The following is an 18247-nucleotide window of genomic DNA, read 5'->3' on the forward strand; positions in this document are numbered from 1 at the left end:
CTTTTTTCATTATTTTTGTGTTTTTGACACCTTTATCACGCTACATACGCAATGCATATCTTGAAAAAGACATCCTTTCTACGTGTTTTTGGGGTCGCGCATGGTATCCACTCGTCAATGTAAGTGGCCCCCCCGGGGGAAAATGTCCAAGAGTCGTGAAACCTGAAGTAACCTCATGGAAACTCTGAGATGAGCCGATATCAGGTAGAAGGTTTGCACAGGACATAGAAACACTGACGATCCATGCTACTCTTGGGAAACAATCAAGATGGCCCGCCCCTCCAGGATGGCACAGCTCTGAAAAAAAGATGACAAGAACAGGATGAATAAAACGATTTGTTGTTTCAAATGTTTCAAAATCGTGCATCACGATTTTTGTAACTGTGATGCTATCGTCATAACACATATATATTTTGGAAATTGAAAAAGCAAGCTGGAGTAAAACATCAAAACTCATTTCAGAGAATGGGAGATGGATCTGGGAAAACTACAAAAAAGTATCCTCTATTGCTAGTTATTAGTTTGCTGGTATATCGGTATGATGATTGTCATCACCATCATCTTCATCAACATCACCATGATCATCTTCATCATCACCATCATCATTGTATCATCATCATCACCATAACCATCATCACTACTAAAATAATAATCATCATCATCACCATCATCATCATCATCGTATCATCATCATAACAATCATCACTACTGAAATAATCATCATCATCATCATTATCATAATCACCATCATCATCAACATCGTATCATCATCATCAACATAACCATCATCACTACTAAAATAATAATAATAATCATCATCATCATAATCACCATCATCATCAACATCGTATCATCAACATTACCATCATCACTACTAACATAATTATCATCATTATTATCATCATCAACATCATATCATTATTACCACCAAAACCATCATCACTACTAAAATAATATTCATCATCATCAAAATTTATCACCACCATCATCATCACCATCATCGTCATCACCATCATCACCACCATCATCATCATCACCATAACCATCATCATCATCAACATCATCACCAAAGACACCAATCACCATCAAATATCAATGCCATCCACTATCACCACCACCACCACTACCACTACTACCATCAGCAGTAGCCACATTACATGTCAAAGAATGTCTGTATATACTGGGGGTCGTCTGCAATACCTGTGCGGTATATGAAGGACTGGTCCATTTCCTGTAGCAGTGGTATCTTTCTTTCTCTCTTTCCATCCGGCTGTGAGTTGATAGAGTCTGGTAGGATCACGCTTGGCTTGCACTTCAACCTAAACACACACACAAAAAAATCATCCTTTATCATGCATTCTCATAAACCCCAAAGCATATGGGGGCGTTGTTGTGTTGTGTTGTCTAGTCTAGTGGCTACGACTCTCCCCTTTCAATCTGAGGGACGAGGGTTCGATTCTCACCCTTTAGCAAGAAATTCACCCAAATTGTGCTGCACTCAACCTGGTTAGATGAATGGGTACCCCGTAGGAAGATATTCATTGAATGCTTGATCACCTATATAAATGTAGGCAGCACAGCTTAGGCCGTGATGGTCTCCTGGTACCCTCAGGCAAAATGTGCTTTATAAATCCAGCTTTTGTTATTATCATTATTATAATCATTACATCACAATATCCACAAGTTACATGCACATACTATTACCAACTCTACTCAAATTGTGATTCAGAACATATAAACTATATTTCAATATCTTGAAGTTGCCGACAATTTCTTTATATCACTATTTTCTGCATAACACCTAACTAGAGATCCCCGACTGAACAGCTTTGCATCCTTTTTTTCTTTAACTTTTTTCCTTTTATAATACCCGCTTGAAAGTGACTTTCAGGGCGCGTGCTCGTCATGCCCTTCCCCAAGATAGTACGCCACTGTGGGGTGGATTCATTTTAGTTCCATTGTCTGGAGTCCGACACCCACCTGGCCCTTGATTCTCTGTAGTCTCTCTTTCTTTCTCCTCTCTTCCTCCTCCTTGGCCTTCTCCTTGGCCAATCTCTCTTCCATCTGTCGCTTGTCTCTTTCTAGGAAGCGGACCCTCTCCTGGGCAGCGATCCTCCTCTTTTCTTCACTCTCCGCCTCTCGTCTCCTCTCCTCTTCCATCTGACGAAGCAGGTCTTCTTCTTTCCTCTGCTGGATGTGCATCTGAACCTTGGCTTTCTCCTCCATCTATCATCCAAATTCAAGATAAATCAAGATAAATGCCAGGTGTGGTGACAATCGCAAAGATTTCTTGGAACGGAATCAAATAAAATGACCACCCAGACGTTTGGTGTGTCTGAATAAAACATATGTGCCCATTGGTTTTTGAAGAAAACGTGTATTTGCTGGGAAATGGACAAAATAAGAAAGGCATACCGGTCAGGTGTCCGGCCGTTTTCTAAGCAATAAATTTACAAAGTCCCACATGTGCTCACCTGTGTTGTTTATTTTCTGCAATCATTTTCATGATATCACAGAGTTTGATTAATACTGCTCATAATGATAATGATAATGATGATAATAATAAAAACAATAATAATAATATAAATAAATTAATGATAATATTAATAATAATAAAATTAAAAATAATAATAATAAATATTGTGACTTGCAAAGCACCGTAAGCACCAATCTTACTTTGTGAGTGCTCAAAGTGCATAAAGAAATTAGGAAGGGAATAAACATGTTTTAAGAACATTTTTGAGGCACTCAACACAGATAAAATTTTTGATGTCTTCTGGAGGTCTATTTCCCAGTATAGGGCACGCATGAGAGCAAAGGATATTTCATTTATGCAAATGAACCTGATCTAGATCTATGGTGATATGGTAAAAAAATGTTTTTTTTTTATAGATTTCTCATGAAATTATTGTTTGCTGCAACTACACATTCTCAGCTTTGAATATAGTCATATAAATATATCAAATTTATCCAAATCATGAAGATGGACTGTGATTTAACTGAATCATAATTTGTCAAGGACATTTATTGCTCATCAATTAAATTTTATTCAATTTCCGAGACAAGGTTTAAATGTTTGTTTTATATATCTATGTCTGTTAATACCTATGTTACTAAATTTTGTTTTACTATTTACTCTGCCTGAATTTAAATTGTTTAATGCATTTTTTTCTGTACATTGTTAGATATTTACTATGTCAACAGGACCATATTGACAACAGTATATATATTATCTGAGCATGCTTATCCTGTATTAAGATTTTTAAATAAAATAAATGTTTATCCCAACTTAAATTTCAACTTCAGTTTGTTGAATGAAATAGCAATGTATAAATATTTGTCACAGAGAATATGGATATATATTGTATGATCCGATCTTGAAGGCTTACCTTTCGTTGTCTCTCCTGCTCTTGTTTCCTCGCTTTCTTGTATTCTTCTTCCAATTTCCGCTCTTCCTCTTCAGCTTTCTCTAATTCCTTTTGCACCTGGAAGAGAACATTATTCTCACAGAATTTAATGATTTATCACTATAATCATCCTCATCATCATCTTCATCATCATTATAATTATCATCATCATCATCATTATAATCATTATCATCATCATCATCCTCATCATCATCATCATTCTCCTCCTCCTCATCATCAGCAGCAGCAGCATCATCATCATCATGACGACCACCATCACCGCTGCCATCACTAGTACCATCATCATAATCTTCCTCCTCCTCATCACCACCACAGATACCACAACTCCAACCACAATCATCATCAGTTACAAAAGGAAAAAGAACAATGAGAAAATATGTTTCGGAAGTGAACCATCACTAATATTTCATTGACCTATTTGTTAGGCATTGACTTCATATTTTTCTCTTCTTTTTTTATTCCAGTGTCTTAGCTTTTAGTTTTGCTTTTTATCATGATCAATTATCATCACGACTGCCAACACTGCCACCATCCTCACTAATACCAACAAAACCACCACCATCATCTTTATTATCATAATGATTATCATCATCATCACCATCATTCATCATCACTAATACCAACACAACCACCACCATCATCATCTTTATCATCATAAAAATTATCACCATCATCATCACCATCATCATCATCCTCACCATCATCACTAATACCAACACAACCACCACCATCATCATCTTTATCATCATAATGATCATCATCACCACCACCATCATCACCACCACCATCATCATCATCACCATCACCACCATCATCATCACCATCAGATACAAAACAGAAAACAATAGGAAGTATATTCCAAAATTCAACCATTGATAGAGGGCGCTCTTTCAATGACTTACTTTCCAAGCATTGAGTTTTTCATATTTCTCCCTTTTTTCTTCTTCCAGCCTCTTAGCTTTGAGTTCTGCTTTCCTCTGTGCCACCTCGCTCTCTTCCTCATCCTCCTTTCCCACGTTGGACATCAGTTCATCTTTCTGAGCCTGTCAAACAATGAAGAGATATTTTTTTCCAAAATGGGAAAAAATACACAAGATTTACCACAATTTTACAGCATGAATTCTATTTAGATTGAAAACCATTTCATGAAATCTATTTTAGACTGAAAACTAGAGACCTCATAGGAGGCGCGATAGCTCAGTCGGTAGAGCGGGGATTCGTATTCCGGTGACCCGGGTTCAATTCCCACTTGGTGCGCTAGTGCCCTTTGGTAAGGCATTAATCCTCAGTACCAGGTCCTTCGGAGAGGACCTTAAGCCGTCGGTCCTCTGGTTGCTTGCTTACAAGCATTCATGCTTTCTTAGCAGTCAGGTAAAAAAAATCACCACCACCACCTTTCGAACTGAACCCCTCTCTCAACTTTCAGCAAACTAATATTGGAAATATGCAAATTTACAGGAGCCCGTAGAAAACGAAAATATATTCATGATGAATTTCATTTAAAAACGATACATCTCAAGTCCTAAACCTGGGCCCTTTTTCATATTTCATAAAAGTTGTTACAACAACAATAACTAATAATTTGACCCTTAAAAAATTTCATGATTACGTTACAGCCCTGGTTGCAGCAACATTTTTTTTTTACTGCGCCACTCACAAACTTTTAAAGGTCAAGTCCACCTCAGAAAAATGTTGATTTGAATCAATAGAGAGAAATCAGACAAGCACAATGCTGAAAATTTCATCAAAATCGGATGTAAAATAAGAAAGTTATGACATTTCAAAGTTTCGCTTATTTTCAACAAAATGGTTATATGAACGAGCCAGTTACATCCAAATGAGAGAGTCGATGATGTCACTCACTCACTATTTCTTTTGTTTTTTATTGTTCGAATTATACAATATTTCAATTTTTACGAATTTGACGATTAGGACCTCCTTGCCTGAAGCAAAAAATGTTAAAATAATGGAATTCCACGTGTTCAGGGAGGAATGAAACTTCATTTCACATGACAATGACGAGAAAATAACAATATTTCATATTTCATATAATAAAATACAAAAGAAATAGTGAGTGAGTGATGTCATCAACACTCTCATTTGGATGTAACTGGCTCGTTCATATAACTATTTTGTTGAAAATAAGCGAAACTTTAAAATGCCATAACTTTCTTATTTTACATCCGATTTTGATGAAATTTTCAGTGTTATGCTTGTTGAATTTTTCTCTTTTTATTCAAATCAAGTTTTTGTTGGGGTGGACTTGTCCTTTAAGACCAAATTTGTGACGCTTGGGTAAGAATTTCCAAAATTACGCAACATTTTGTATGTTAATATCACCCCCAAAAATTGCTCAAAAACGACATCTTGCGCATACAAATTCAATACAATTTGTATCGACTTTGTGTTTCCACCCAAAAATCATGAATTTATGAATATTTGTACTGTTTCTTTTTTAAATGGATTTATTTTATTATATTAATGATTGAAAAGGGTCCCCTACAAAGTGCATGGATAAAACAATAAAAAACAAAGTTTGAAACACAATGACGTACATAAGAAATTCCTGAAAGAATACAATACAATACAATATGCAGGAAATTGATTATATTTTGATAGTTTTTTGTAGAAATTTCAAAAATAATATTTGAACTAAAAATCAGCATTCAACTATTCAAAGTGATTTAAAGGCAAAAACATACAATATTTCACACACTTATTTGCAAAATTAGAGAACTTTATAACATAGTCTCATTGTCTATATCCTGCTCTATGCATGTGCAAATTTCTGCACCAATTGTGCGATCAAGGCCAATATCTGCCTGGTCTGAAAGAGCCCAGCTAATATAGGGTCAAAGCAAGTGAAATCAATTGATTTGAATAAAATTGTGCATTTGTTATTATATCATGTATGTCTTAATACATATAACATGGGCCAAAGTGATTTTGTGTTTTGTTAAAATTTTGGTTAAATATATCGATAAATCACTGATTTAGACGGACTTTGGTGACAGAAATTTGAAATATCATCTCAAGGAGTTGGTACATATCATATCATTTCATCATAAACTGAGATGACCAGGTGAATTACACATCAAAATTATACCAAAATTAATACTTTCATATAAACCCAATTAAATATATGTATGTTAGTGTACAGTAATACTTAGCATGTAATTACCATTGTGGTACAATTTTTTTTCTAATGACTACCTCACTTGCAATTCTCCAAGTGTAAAGTTGTTTAATACTGTATTATGCTTACTTCTTTCACAAGTCTCCATTTCTGAATAGCGTCCTTCTTGCGCTGAAGGAGAGTACTGTATTCTTGATACCAGTTCTCATGGCATTTAACGTCGATCATATCTCTACCGGGCAGAGACACGGCTGCTTCATCCATGAATGCTGGTCTTCCCTAGAAAAAAAGGCAAAAAGTATCATTAAAAAAAATCTGCACTTATTTTTTTTTCTCAATGTATACTGTGACTCCTTTGAGCCATATCTTCACATCAATATGATTCTCCATGTTTTCTTTTTTTTTCTTACACTGTACAATGCCTTGTATTCTGAATTTGGGTTTAACTCTGGATTTACAGTTGTGGTTAAACTATGGATAGCCAAGAGTGACATAGATCTCTAACAGTATAATTCAATGTTTCAGCTCATTTTTCTCTTAAATCATTCTTAACTGTTTTTCGGAAGGATAAAAAAGATAGCTTTCTTCACTATCCATGAGTTAGGAAAGACCACAGTAAACATAAGAAACATACAATGTAAGGAGATTTTGACATTTTTGGCTTTCCATAAATTTAGCAGAGATAAAAGATGGTCTAAGTTAAACCCGACTTCAAAATACGGGCCATTAAGGTCCGCAAGAAAGGAAAACGGAATTCATAGAACTTTTACTTTCCCTAGAAAAGAGACAAATACATATTTATATATTGTTTTTTTTTATTTAAATCTCTTTTTATGTCATTGAGATAGCATGTTTGCCCTATTTAATTTCATTACACGGTCTCTACCATTATAGGTGAGTATATAGACTAGGGTGGTCACCAAGCGGCACACACGCCAATTTGGGCACACCAGGCCATGTGAAGTGATGCATTCAAGATACTATAAAGATGAAAACAATATCAAAACAGTAGCAGAGTTGGGCTCAATTGCAAAGTACTTGATCAATTATGTAATTAATTACATTTTTAGAGTTGTCATTGTAATTTGTAACAAGAATTTCTTAAATGGAGATTGTACTTGTATTTGAAAAATTGTAATTGACTTAAATTACTTTTAATAACATTCAATTACATTACTTTATTACTAAATTCATCATTCAATACTATTGATTGCTAATTTCTCTTTTCCCTTAGCCATATAGTGCTCTCTTACATTATCCTTTCCAAAGATAGGAAGGAAAGAAGAGACACTATTGCTATAAAGAAGTGCACAAAATGGGTGCACATAGAAAATATAACTTGATCTGATTTATGACTTATAGAGAGTAACTGAATTGCAATTGAAAAAAGTAATTGGTAATTGAAATTGAACATTTCTTCAATTGTGTAATTGCAATTGTTATTAAAGAAATTAATGAAGCCCAGCCCTGATCAGCAGTTTACTTTCAATTTTTTACATAAATTGCAAATTTGTATGAATGTTGTCTACATTAAAGAGCCAATATGAAAGCTTTTTTTCCAAGGTTTTAATCTACTCACATTTAACCTTGCATTTATATTAACTTCAATTTATTTCTTATCTTCCATTCTCTCTCTCACCTTGAATTTAATTCTGATCTTCATGAATGTACTGTGATCGTACTCATCCCAGCCGCCTCTGTGACCTCCCGTTTGCTGCAAAAAACGCTGTTTGAAAAACAAAACAAGATAGTAAGTAACTTTCTATAAATACCCATACATAAAGAAAAAAATTTTAAAAATTCTACATGACTCTTGAATGATATTCCATGATCCACTCAAAATTTTTTTTTTTTTAAATAATGCTTTTGCAAATCATTGACCATTAATTAATTATCATCTCTAAAAAGTGTTTTAGCGATACATTAAAGACATGTATTTTGGTCTGTTCAATACCAGAGCATATCCCTAAAAGGACCGAAATCCGACAAGTATCCCATAGGCTCCTGTATAAAAAAGAGGGATGTCTTGAGAGGGAAAATAAAAGAGAAAATGAAAAAACGAAAAGAAAAGAGAGTGAGAAAGGGGGAAGTAATGGAAAGAGCAATGGAAAGAAATAGTAATGATACTTTTGGCACCATAGATACTCTCTAGTCTGATATCAATTACCACAACCTTGAGTTAAAAACAAAAGGGAAGTGACATAAATAGATTAAGAGGGGAAGATAAAGCAAGGAAAACACAAAGAGAAAGTGAGAGATGAAAATGCATATAATGAGAAAAAAAAAGACAAAGACAAATAGATAAAGACAAAGAGAGTAGGAAAGAGAGAAGGGAAACAATAGAACGAGAGATGGAAAGAAATAGTAATGATACTTTTAGCAACAAAGATACTCTCTAGTCTGATATCAAATACCACAGCCTCGAGTTAAAAACTTCAGTGAAGAGACAGAGATATATTGAATAGAGAGGAAGATAAAGCAAGAAAAATATGGATAGTGAGAGATGGAGAGAGATATAAAGGCTAATATGAGAGCGAAAGAGAAGAGAGGGAGAGAGAGAAAGACAAATAGATGACGACATAGAGAGCAGGAGGGAGAGAGAGAGTGAGAGGGAGAAGCAAGGATGGAAATAAACAATAATGTTACTTCTGGCAACATGGATGCTATCTCACATCCGATATCAATTACCGCAAAATAGAAGGATGTGCACTTGTATGTTCAACGGAGCACGGGGAGGATGTCCTTTGTGACCATAAGATGAAATGGGATGCTGTTTGTGTCTAAGAGATGGATAGTCTTTCCAAAGGTGGTTTAGATTCAGAATCACAGGCTGTCTTGAAGTGTGGAGTGGTCAGTTTCAGAAGCCTTTGAAGCTTTGCTTCCTCATTCAAGGACAAGAACGATATCTGAACTTTTCATGACTTCTAAAGCCAGTTTGAATTTCTTTAAAACAACTGATTTTATCAGCATATATGTTGTTTCATTATTGTTTAACATTTCAAAATTATCTTTTTTTCATTTAATCATAGGCAGCTAAAAAACTTTCTAAAACTACTATTATCTGATCATATGATAAGCATCTTTGTCATTCCAATGGATATAAAGATGCCTGCTTTAATTTTGCATGTGATTTTGCTGGACTGCTTACTTTATACATTTTTGTACTCTTTATTATTTGCATCTTGTGTATATTTGTATGCTTGTGCTTTTAAAGAAGCGAATGAAGAAGCCATTATTATTATAATTTCCTGTGAGTTTACTTATTTTATTTAAAAACGATATTTATTTATAAAAAAAAATCTCCTCAACTCCATTTCTTACTCCTTTGTAGATCAGTCTCCTCCTTTCTTTCTCTCTCTCACTCTCTCCAATCTTACAGTCTCAATTCAAATGAATCACGTTTGTGCCCCACCTCAAATGAAGAATTGAATACAAAATGTAAACCGCAATTGCATAGATCTCAACAATGGCAACACAGAGAAGTTACCCATGTAAGCTCCAGATTTCAGTCGTACACAGTTTGTTATTAAATTAAAGTGGTTTGTGCTTAATGACATAAAGTGCAGTATAATAATGATAATACAAAATATTTCTATAGCACGCTTTTGTCTTTATCAGGATACAGAGTGAATCAAAAACAACAACAGCACAGAGTAAATTACAGATTAAAAAACATCAATGTTGAATGGATAAATGGATTTCTATCAAAATGGATAAATGGATTTCTATCAAAATGCCCTCTTATACTGCTAAGTCATCTAGGGTGTCACATGACATTTGCTCCGGTCTTAATACCTGACAAGGCATAATGTTAGAATTAGGATTGCAATAGATTTTTGGGTTCAGAATAAAGCATAGATGAGGTTTAGGGTTTATTCAGTTTTGTAGACCATAGGGCCCATTTATGGCTTAACGTGCCGATTTTCCATCGGAGCATATGTCGCCGGAGCAAATGTCATGGAACATGTCTTGAGGTTGCCCTGGACTTGAAGATGATTACTGATGTCTGGGATGATATCTGGGGGGTGTTTCACAAAGATTTAAGTATGACTTAGAGTCGCACTTAAATGTCTAGTTGCGCATAGTATAAAAGGCATGACAGCATTGGTCAGATCATGCCAAGAGGACACGCACTACTGTGCATTGATCAATAAGATTGCGCGTTGCATATGATTTACGCGTCAACATTTAAGTGCGGCCTAAGTCATACTTAAATCTTTGTGAAACACGCCCCTGGTGTAGTATGATTATATGAATAAGACACTCACCTCAAAAGCTGCCACCTCAGGAGGCATGGAAGCCACAGCATTACGTGCCGACGACACTGGCTGTGGTTTGGACGATGCCTTGGTGGGCATGGGGATGGTTATTGGGGGCGCTTGGGCCCAGGATTCAAACCTCTTTTCGAGAGCGGATACCTCTTGCCATAACGTCTTCTCTTCTTTCATCAGTTCTTCGTAACTACCAATAAACAAGTTTAACAATAACAAAATGTAAACGGGATCTCGACTCTAACTAAATGTCGTAAAATTGCTCAAGCCCTCATTTCTTTGTCAGCATTCAACAACTCTGCAGCGACTGTGGCATAGGTTCTTTCATTGATACTTGCTAATAGCACTGATTAGGATGAGCTTAAAAAGTTCACCATTCAACTTTTGGGTAATTAAGATTAAAAGACGATCTTCAAAAATTCTAATTTTTAATCACCTTCCAACAATAAAGGAAAGGTCAATGTGGTATTAAATATACTGGCCCTTTAACCCTAAATCTCCTGGGTTTTTTTTATTCTTGTCATTCTGGGGGGGAGGGCATTATGGCCCCCCCTTAAGATCTCAGTCGCGGATTGCGCGATCACCACACAAATTTGCATGAAGGTAGAGAATGATGTAATCTACACAGTTGCATAGGTAATTTCACTGAATTCATATATTTTTATTTTATATGAATTAATTATGCTAATTTATTCATGAAATCATACTTATTGCTCTGATTCACTAAAGAAAGCTAGAATGCTATTTTTTGGTGAAAATATTCTTTATAGCATTCCTAACAATTGTGAATGAAAATAATTCTGGTACCAAGACCGATTTCTTATGTATTTTGTTTTTTTTAATTTCTTATGTATTTCTCTAATTTTTACCTTTTATTTTCTATTGTTTTTTTGATGGAAATCATTCCAGACTTAATTCTGATCATAAACAAGGCAAAATCAATTAAGTTTAATGAGTAAAAATAGAAATAATGATACATTTATGAATTTTGGCTAAATACACAATTTGCATTGGATTTGTACATGAAATCACGTTTATGAGCAATTTTGGGTCTGACATGCACTTAAATTAATGTTGCGTAATGTCGTAACCGCGTACCCGGGCATCACAAATTTGAGACTTGAAAGTAAAAAGTCAGTGAGCGGTGAGGTCAAAAAATTTTGCGCAGCAGATATATCGCGGAAATTGTCGAGGGGGGGGCCAGTATGCCCCCCCCTCCCCGGGAGAATTAGGGTTAAAGACTTTGGTATTACTCGGCCAGGGAACATTGGATCAGTGATACGCTGGCGCTCTACCACTGAGCTGAGCTACCATGCCCGGTCAATAAATACTCACATTGTTCTCTGTTGATCCTTGAAAGAGTTGATGACACTCTCAATATCCTCCATTGTCTCCTTTAGCTTCTCTACAACTGCAATTGATAAAATAATTCATTAACACTCACCAGGCCTGGGGGCCGTTGCAGAAAGAGTTGCGTTAAAACACAAGTCAAAAAATCAATCGCAAGTCCAAAATGCGCGCTGTTGATTGGTTGAAAATGAAGTTATGCATGATTTTTAGAGATGCGTTTGATTGCAACTCTTTCTGCAATGGGCCCCTGGACTTTTAAAAACTGTAATGAAGTTTGTACTAACCATAATCTATCTTGATTTAATATTAATTCTAAATTTATTTGCATACTATGTGTGATTTATATGCCTTTTTTCAAATTTCACTTTCCATTTTATTCCTCTCCTATTCACCTACATGTACGTTCGTAACTTGCCTCCCCCCCCCCCTCCATTTTGTTCTGTTACTGGTTCCCTTCTTTCTCCTCTTTTTTTCGTTGGCTTTTCCTATTGCCCTTTTTTCCTATTGCTATCAATCTTTGATCATGATTATTTGGTGTATTTCATTATGTGATGTAAATTCCACTAAATTCATCTTTGGGCTGCCACATTGTGGTTTTTAATAAATAAATACCTTTTCAAGTTCCAGTTTGAATAGATATTTTCATAAAGTATTCACGGGTGGAAAAGGTGATGGGCAAAGTTTCTTAAATCATTTAAAGGTCAAATCCACCCCAAAACTGTTTGAATGCTTGAATCAATAGAGAAAAATCAAACAAGCATAATGCTGAAAATTTCATCAAAATCTGATGTAAAATAGGAAAGATATGACATGTTAAAATTTCGCTTGTATTTTCACAGAACAGTGTGCATAACTCTGTGACATAAAAATGAGAGAGATGATGATGCCCTTCACTCAATATTTCTTTTGTTTTTTAAAGAAAATTTCATTGTTATCCTTGTTGGATATTTTTGTTGGGGTGGAGTTTTCTTTTAAATATGTGGAGACCAGATATGTGAACGAAATTAATTGTAGAGAAGGGAAACAGAGGTTAACTTACATTCTGGGGTAGGTTTCACATTCTGTAGCTGGTGTTGGAATTTATCCACGGTACTCCTCATCTTTTCCAGCTGCCCTCTGACTTTCACCTCTATTCAATTGAAACAAAAACACCAGGATAGTTCAACAACAATTTTCATTTTTTACCCCCTTCCTGGGGACTGAGTTGTAATATGGGGAGCGGTGTATCAGACTGCTATGTCCCTCATTGCTAAGATTCAGTACCGGTAATTAAAAACCCCTGAAACTTGGCAATGACGGTTTGGTGTTCACATCCTCGCTCTCAGAGATTAGTCTGCTGGGCAAACCCTTCACTCGAGTTAAGGGTCTGAATGTGCAGCCTACTCATGCCTTGTGTACTGAAGGCCCTCGAACAGCAAGTTTTGTATGTGCTAGTCTTTGCGTGGAGGCACACTTGTTGATCAAAGTTCCAATCAGGGTCTGCGCCTGCAGACTACTCAGAGATGGTCCCTGCTCGGTTCTCCGGAATTTGGTCAAGCGCACTTCTTATGAAATATGTACCCCTTCATGTTTTTATGCTCAAAACTTTTAGATTTTGATATTGTTTTTGCAAATGTTGTTATTGCGATTTGTCTTCTTTGTAATTTATCATTGTTGCCCTGCATGTAGTTATTCGTTTGTGACCTTGACTTAATTCCTTTTTATTATGTACACACCTATGAATATTGAATTAAGTGTTGATTAATCAATGTCATTTATATAGTGCCATTAATCTGGATATAATCTATCCTGAAATGCACTATTATCATAAATCCCGGCTTTGAGCTGCCACGACATGCACTCAAGGAATTAATCCTGCAGGGTACCCATTCACCTCACCCGGGTTGAGTCAATATGGGTAAATCTCTTCCTGAAAGAAAAACGTGCCATGGCTAGCATTCGAACCCACAACCCTAAAAATTAGACAATGAGAGTCAGGACCACTATACCACTAGGGAATGTAAGACTGTTTGAGTACCGTATGTCTTTGTCTACCCCTTTTATACATAATACTCCATCATAAACATTTCTATGGAATTTCCAAGATGCAAGTGTTATGATATTTTTTGAGAATTGTGGAAAATTTCCACATCTGTAAATGACCTATTTAAAGGTCCATGGACACTAATTCTTTTATTTTAAATACATTAATGAATATTTTTTTAAAAACATAAGTTTCCTTTCAGTTGATCGTTTTGTTGACTCACTTTCATTTTTCCTGTCGTTGACTGTCTTGGATTCCAATTCTTCCAAAGGAAGGTAGTCTTGTCTAAACTCACTCCGCTTGCTGTAGACATGTGCTTGTTTTTCTCTTTCTAGAGCAGCAATCCTGACCAAACAAAAGGAATAAGGAATGAAATTTAAAGAATTAACAAATGATCATGGCACTAGAGGGAAGTTGGTATTACCTCTCATAAATTTCCTCTATTAACTTTCCAGGTCACACAATTTTTTTTTCTAAATTCCATTTTATTATACAACAGACCTGAAACTTGATAAAAATTTTTATTTCATTGTCCCAGGTATATTTCCTAGCTGACACACCAGAAAAAAATATATATACAAAAGGGAATTGTAATTATTTTTATCGCTGTTTGTTCTTGTTAATTCAAACTCTTTACTAGTTTGCTGATTTGGTTGATTTTAAAATCTTTGTTTCTTGCAATCCAAAAGTTGATATTGGTATCTTTTCAGTAATGAATGCTAAACAGGAAGTAGCCTTGAAGGACCAATGTTTTTTTTTTTGTTACTCCCTCACACTTTATGTACTCAAAATTTAATAATTGTCATGGTTGTTTTACTTATTACAGAATCATTTGATCTGATCTCGTTCTACATACTTATCTTGTTGCTTGTTTAGAGAGAGATGTGAAAATAAATGAATTTAAGATTTGAAATTTATGCAAAAGACCGAATATCACATCCTTTTCAAATGAAATTATTTATTTCTTAAAACAGATATACGGTACCAGTCACAATTTTTTGACTGTTTACCTGTTTCAACCAGAGAACAATTCATTCACTGGACTGAATCTATTTTTTGTACAGTTAGGTAAACAGGACTGTGACTGGTAGTGTAATTACATTCTATAAGTATAAGCTAAGAAGAAATCAAAAGTGATGGAAATTGAATGAATTACTTTTTCTCGAGCTGGTCAAGCTCCCTTAGCAGTTCAATTTTCTTGACTTGATCCGGAGAGCTCTTGTGGATCCAGTTGGCTTTATTGCCTGTTCTTGATGATGTTCTGCCACTGTTCATTCTGGAAGAGCTCCTTGATGAGGATCTTCCACTGTCTATCTTTGCTTTCTGTCAAAGGGTTGGAACAATGCTCATTTAGTTTGGAAGTGGATCGCAACACCAATCTATTTTCATAAACTCATTCATATCAAATACATGAAAGGGCCTACATTACTTCCTTGAGTAATCATTCTTCTATCATAAATGTATTCCTACAATGTACATGTAAATGCATGTAGTGTGTATATATGTAAGACTATCTAAACCTATTGACTTTACCCAGATTACCAAAGAGTGCTGATGATCTACACAGTCGTGCTTCCAGTTTACTGCCTTTATCCTTCTCAGTAGTTGGGTATCTTCATAAATGTAGCACAAGCAGTCTAGCTAAGAATATATTATGTTATCAGCTTCAAATCGCATCGTTTTCGCATACGTGCAAGATTTTGGTTGCTCACATATATTTTAAGATGGTATTGTATTATAACTATGATATCCAATATCTACCTCAGGTGATGGTTCGTGTACACTACACTATACTTCACAAACCATCAGGGAGAGCCAATACATCTAAAATATTAATTTAAAATCAATTTAGATCACCAGTTTTTTTTGCAGGGTGCATTTACTTTAAAAATTTAATGTTTTCCCCAAATCAGCCTGTTTTATCCCCACACTTTTCATCATCATCATCGTGGCTTCAGACACGCTAATTAATTCTTAAAATGATGAAAAATTATCAACTGCACATTTTAAAAGCCTTTCTTAAACTAAACTTAAAGACCCCCTAATAATAGTACTAATATTACCAAAATAATGTAACATTTTTTACTAAAAATAGGTCATCAGTGACAGTGATTTCATTGTGTTCTCAACTTTCCCCACATAATTGACGTTACCATTTTCAACTGACCAAAATATTTAACATGCAGAGAGGGGTGCGATTGAAAAATGGAAGTGATTAAGTGATATCATAAAAAAGAAAAACGATTTCAAAAATATATTTACAAGAACTGTCTAACTAGTACTAGTAACAACAAACATTTAGAGTAAGATTCTTCTAACAAGCAACGTCATATCGCGGTGTACCATAATCTAAATTTAAATGACAATATCAAAATAATTTTTTTCTAAATATGATCACGGAGTCCTAAAGGGCAAGGCTATGATGAGTGAGTCAGTGGCTGCCTGTCATGCCAGTGGCAGTGGTGCGTAGCTTTTTAAAGTTTCTTTTAGTTAATTCACGGAATTGCGGAATTACACCCATAGCCATTGTAGATCTAGCCTATATTCTAGATCTATGTCAGTTGTGTTTGATAAATCATAGTTTAACTTTAAGACTAAGTAAGAGTTAAGACTGAATTCATGAAATGTGTTCAGTAATACTACTAGTACGATCCACCACACATGCAAGCGAGGTTAGCTCACTGTCACTCACACAAGCATGCGAGGTTAGCCATGATGTAGTATACTACGGATCATGAGACATAACGATCCACTACGCCTACCATAGTCCATACACAGAAAAAAACATGTGGGGATGGGTATAACAAAGATTCATATTTTTTCTGCATTTCACACTAATAAAACCAGAATTCATGAGTAGAAAATGCAATTAAATGCAAATATTTATACAATACATGTGAAACATGGAAATCCAAGAAATAAATAATTGTTTAACGTTGTTAGAGATGTTATTATTATTTATTTTTTACTCACGGGTGCTGCCATTTTATCAATCAATTAAAGTTATTCATCATCATCGTAAAAAAATGATTAAAAAACTATAAAGTCAATAGCATAGCCTATAAAATAATTTATATGGTAAATATGTTTTTCATTTTTTTTAAATTAGCAATATGCATATTGTTTGAAAAAATACAATATTATGATTTTAATTTTGGCTGTTCAAATCAGGGCTGTGCGTTTGACAAATCGTCCACTGTAAAATTCAACCAATTAGACGAAGTTGGAGTCGGTATATATCGCAGTTGCATGAATCTTAGGAATCTCCAAAGAAGTGGAGGGATCAGTGAAACAAGAGAGAGTGGCATAAAATAAGCAATTTTTTTAGTGGGATAGACATGGCGTATCTTTGGCAATTGAGTCTTGGAACTCTTGTTGGAATGCTCCTCAGGGAGTGGAGAGGTGCATACATTGTATGCGGGCATGCGGATCCGATGACCGGGGTATTACGTCTGTAAAGCGCTTAGAGACGTCCTTCCGACGTATTAAGCGCTGATATAAATGCGGAATATCATTATTATCTTGACAATTTTGTGGGCCTATATTAAAAGTTGCGATCGAGGTAAAGACACGATCACACTGAAATAAAATTTTTGTGACAAGGGATTTCATTCCACAGATTTTTACTAAACAATAACTTCACCTTCTCTGCTGGCTCTATCCTCTTCTTTCCTTTTTTATTTTTATTTCTTGGTCGTGAATTTTTATTTTATTTTTTTATTTTTTGGCGGGGGGGGGGGCAAGCGCGGCACAAGCTCCCCTGGCCCCCACCGTACGCCACTGCGCTGCGGTGGGGGCCAGGGTGAGTTTCAAAAATCTGTCTGTATTGTTTTTTTTATTCTATTTCTTGTTTTCTTCTATTTATGTTTTTAGTTGTATATCATCAAGAATCATAATATTTCCAGTAAATTGGCATGATACGGGAGATCGGACCCCCCCCCCAAAAAAAAAAAAAATGGCCCGGTGTATATTATGTTCATGTTTGTATATGATTTTATTTCTCTTTAAAAAATTATTCCTCAGCATATACACTGAAAAG

The 18247-nt window shown here is 35.2% G+C and overlaps 1 protein-coding gene across 1 annotated transcript; it reads right to left on the minus strand.

Moving 5' to 3' along the window:
* Window positions 1–20: 20 nt before the first annotated feature.
* Window positions 21–15629, minus strand: LOC121415118 (coiled-coil domain-containing protein 112-like). The gene is made up of 12 exons (XM_041608217.1): window positions 15365–15629; window positions 14432–14553; window positions 13225–13314; window positions 12171–12246; window positions 10833–11025; window positions 8204–8290; window positions 6694–6843; window positions 4331–4471; window positions 3390–3485; window positions 1981–2226; window positions 1201–1319; window positions 21–297 (listed from the first exon to the last, which is right to left on the minus strand). Exons 1-12 carry the CDS (start codon window positions 15481–15483, stop codon window positions 264–266), a joined length of 1473 nt encoding a protein of 490 aa, XP_041464151.1. The 5' UTR covers window positions 15484–15629; the 3' UTR covers window positions 21–263.
* Window positions 15630–18247: the final 2618 nt, after the last annotated feature.

The sequence above is a fragment of the Lytechinus variegatus genome, chromosome 5, assembly GCF_018143015.1.
Source record: "Lytechinus variegatus isolate NC3 chromosome 5, Lvar_3.0, whole genome shotgun sequence".
Classification (NCBI taxonomy): Eukaryota; Metazoa; Echinodermata; class Echinoidea; order Temnopleuroida; family Toxopneustidae; genus Lytechinus; species Lytechinus variegatus.

Excerpts from the sequence above, each read along its gene's own strand:
- LOC121415118 (XM_041608217.1), bottom strand. The coding sequence starts at position 15,483 with ATGAACAGTGGCAGAACATCATCAAGAACAGGCAATAAAGCCAACTGG. Across the intron at positions 12,247-13,224 it reads TGTGAAACCTACCCCAGAAT|TTGTAGAGAAGCTAAAGGAG; the intron begins GTAAGTTAACCT and ends TATCAATTGCAG. Across the intron at positions 4,472-6,693 it reads AATGGAGACTTGTGAAAGAA|GCTCAGAAAGATGAACTGAT; the intron begins GTAAGCATAATA and ends ATTGTTTGACAG.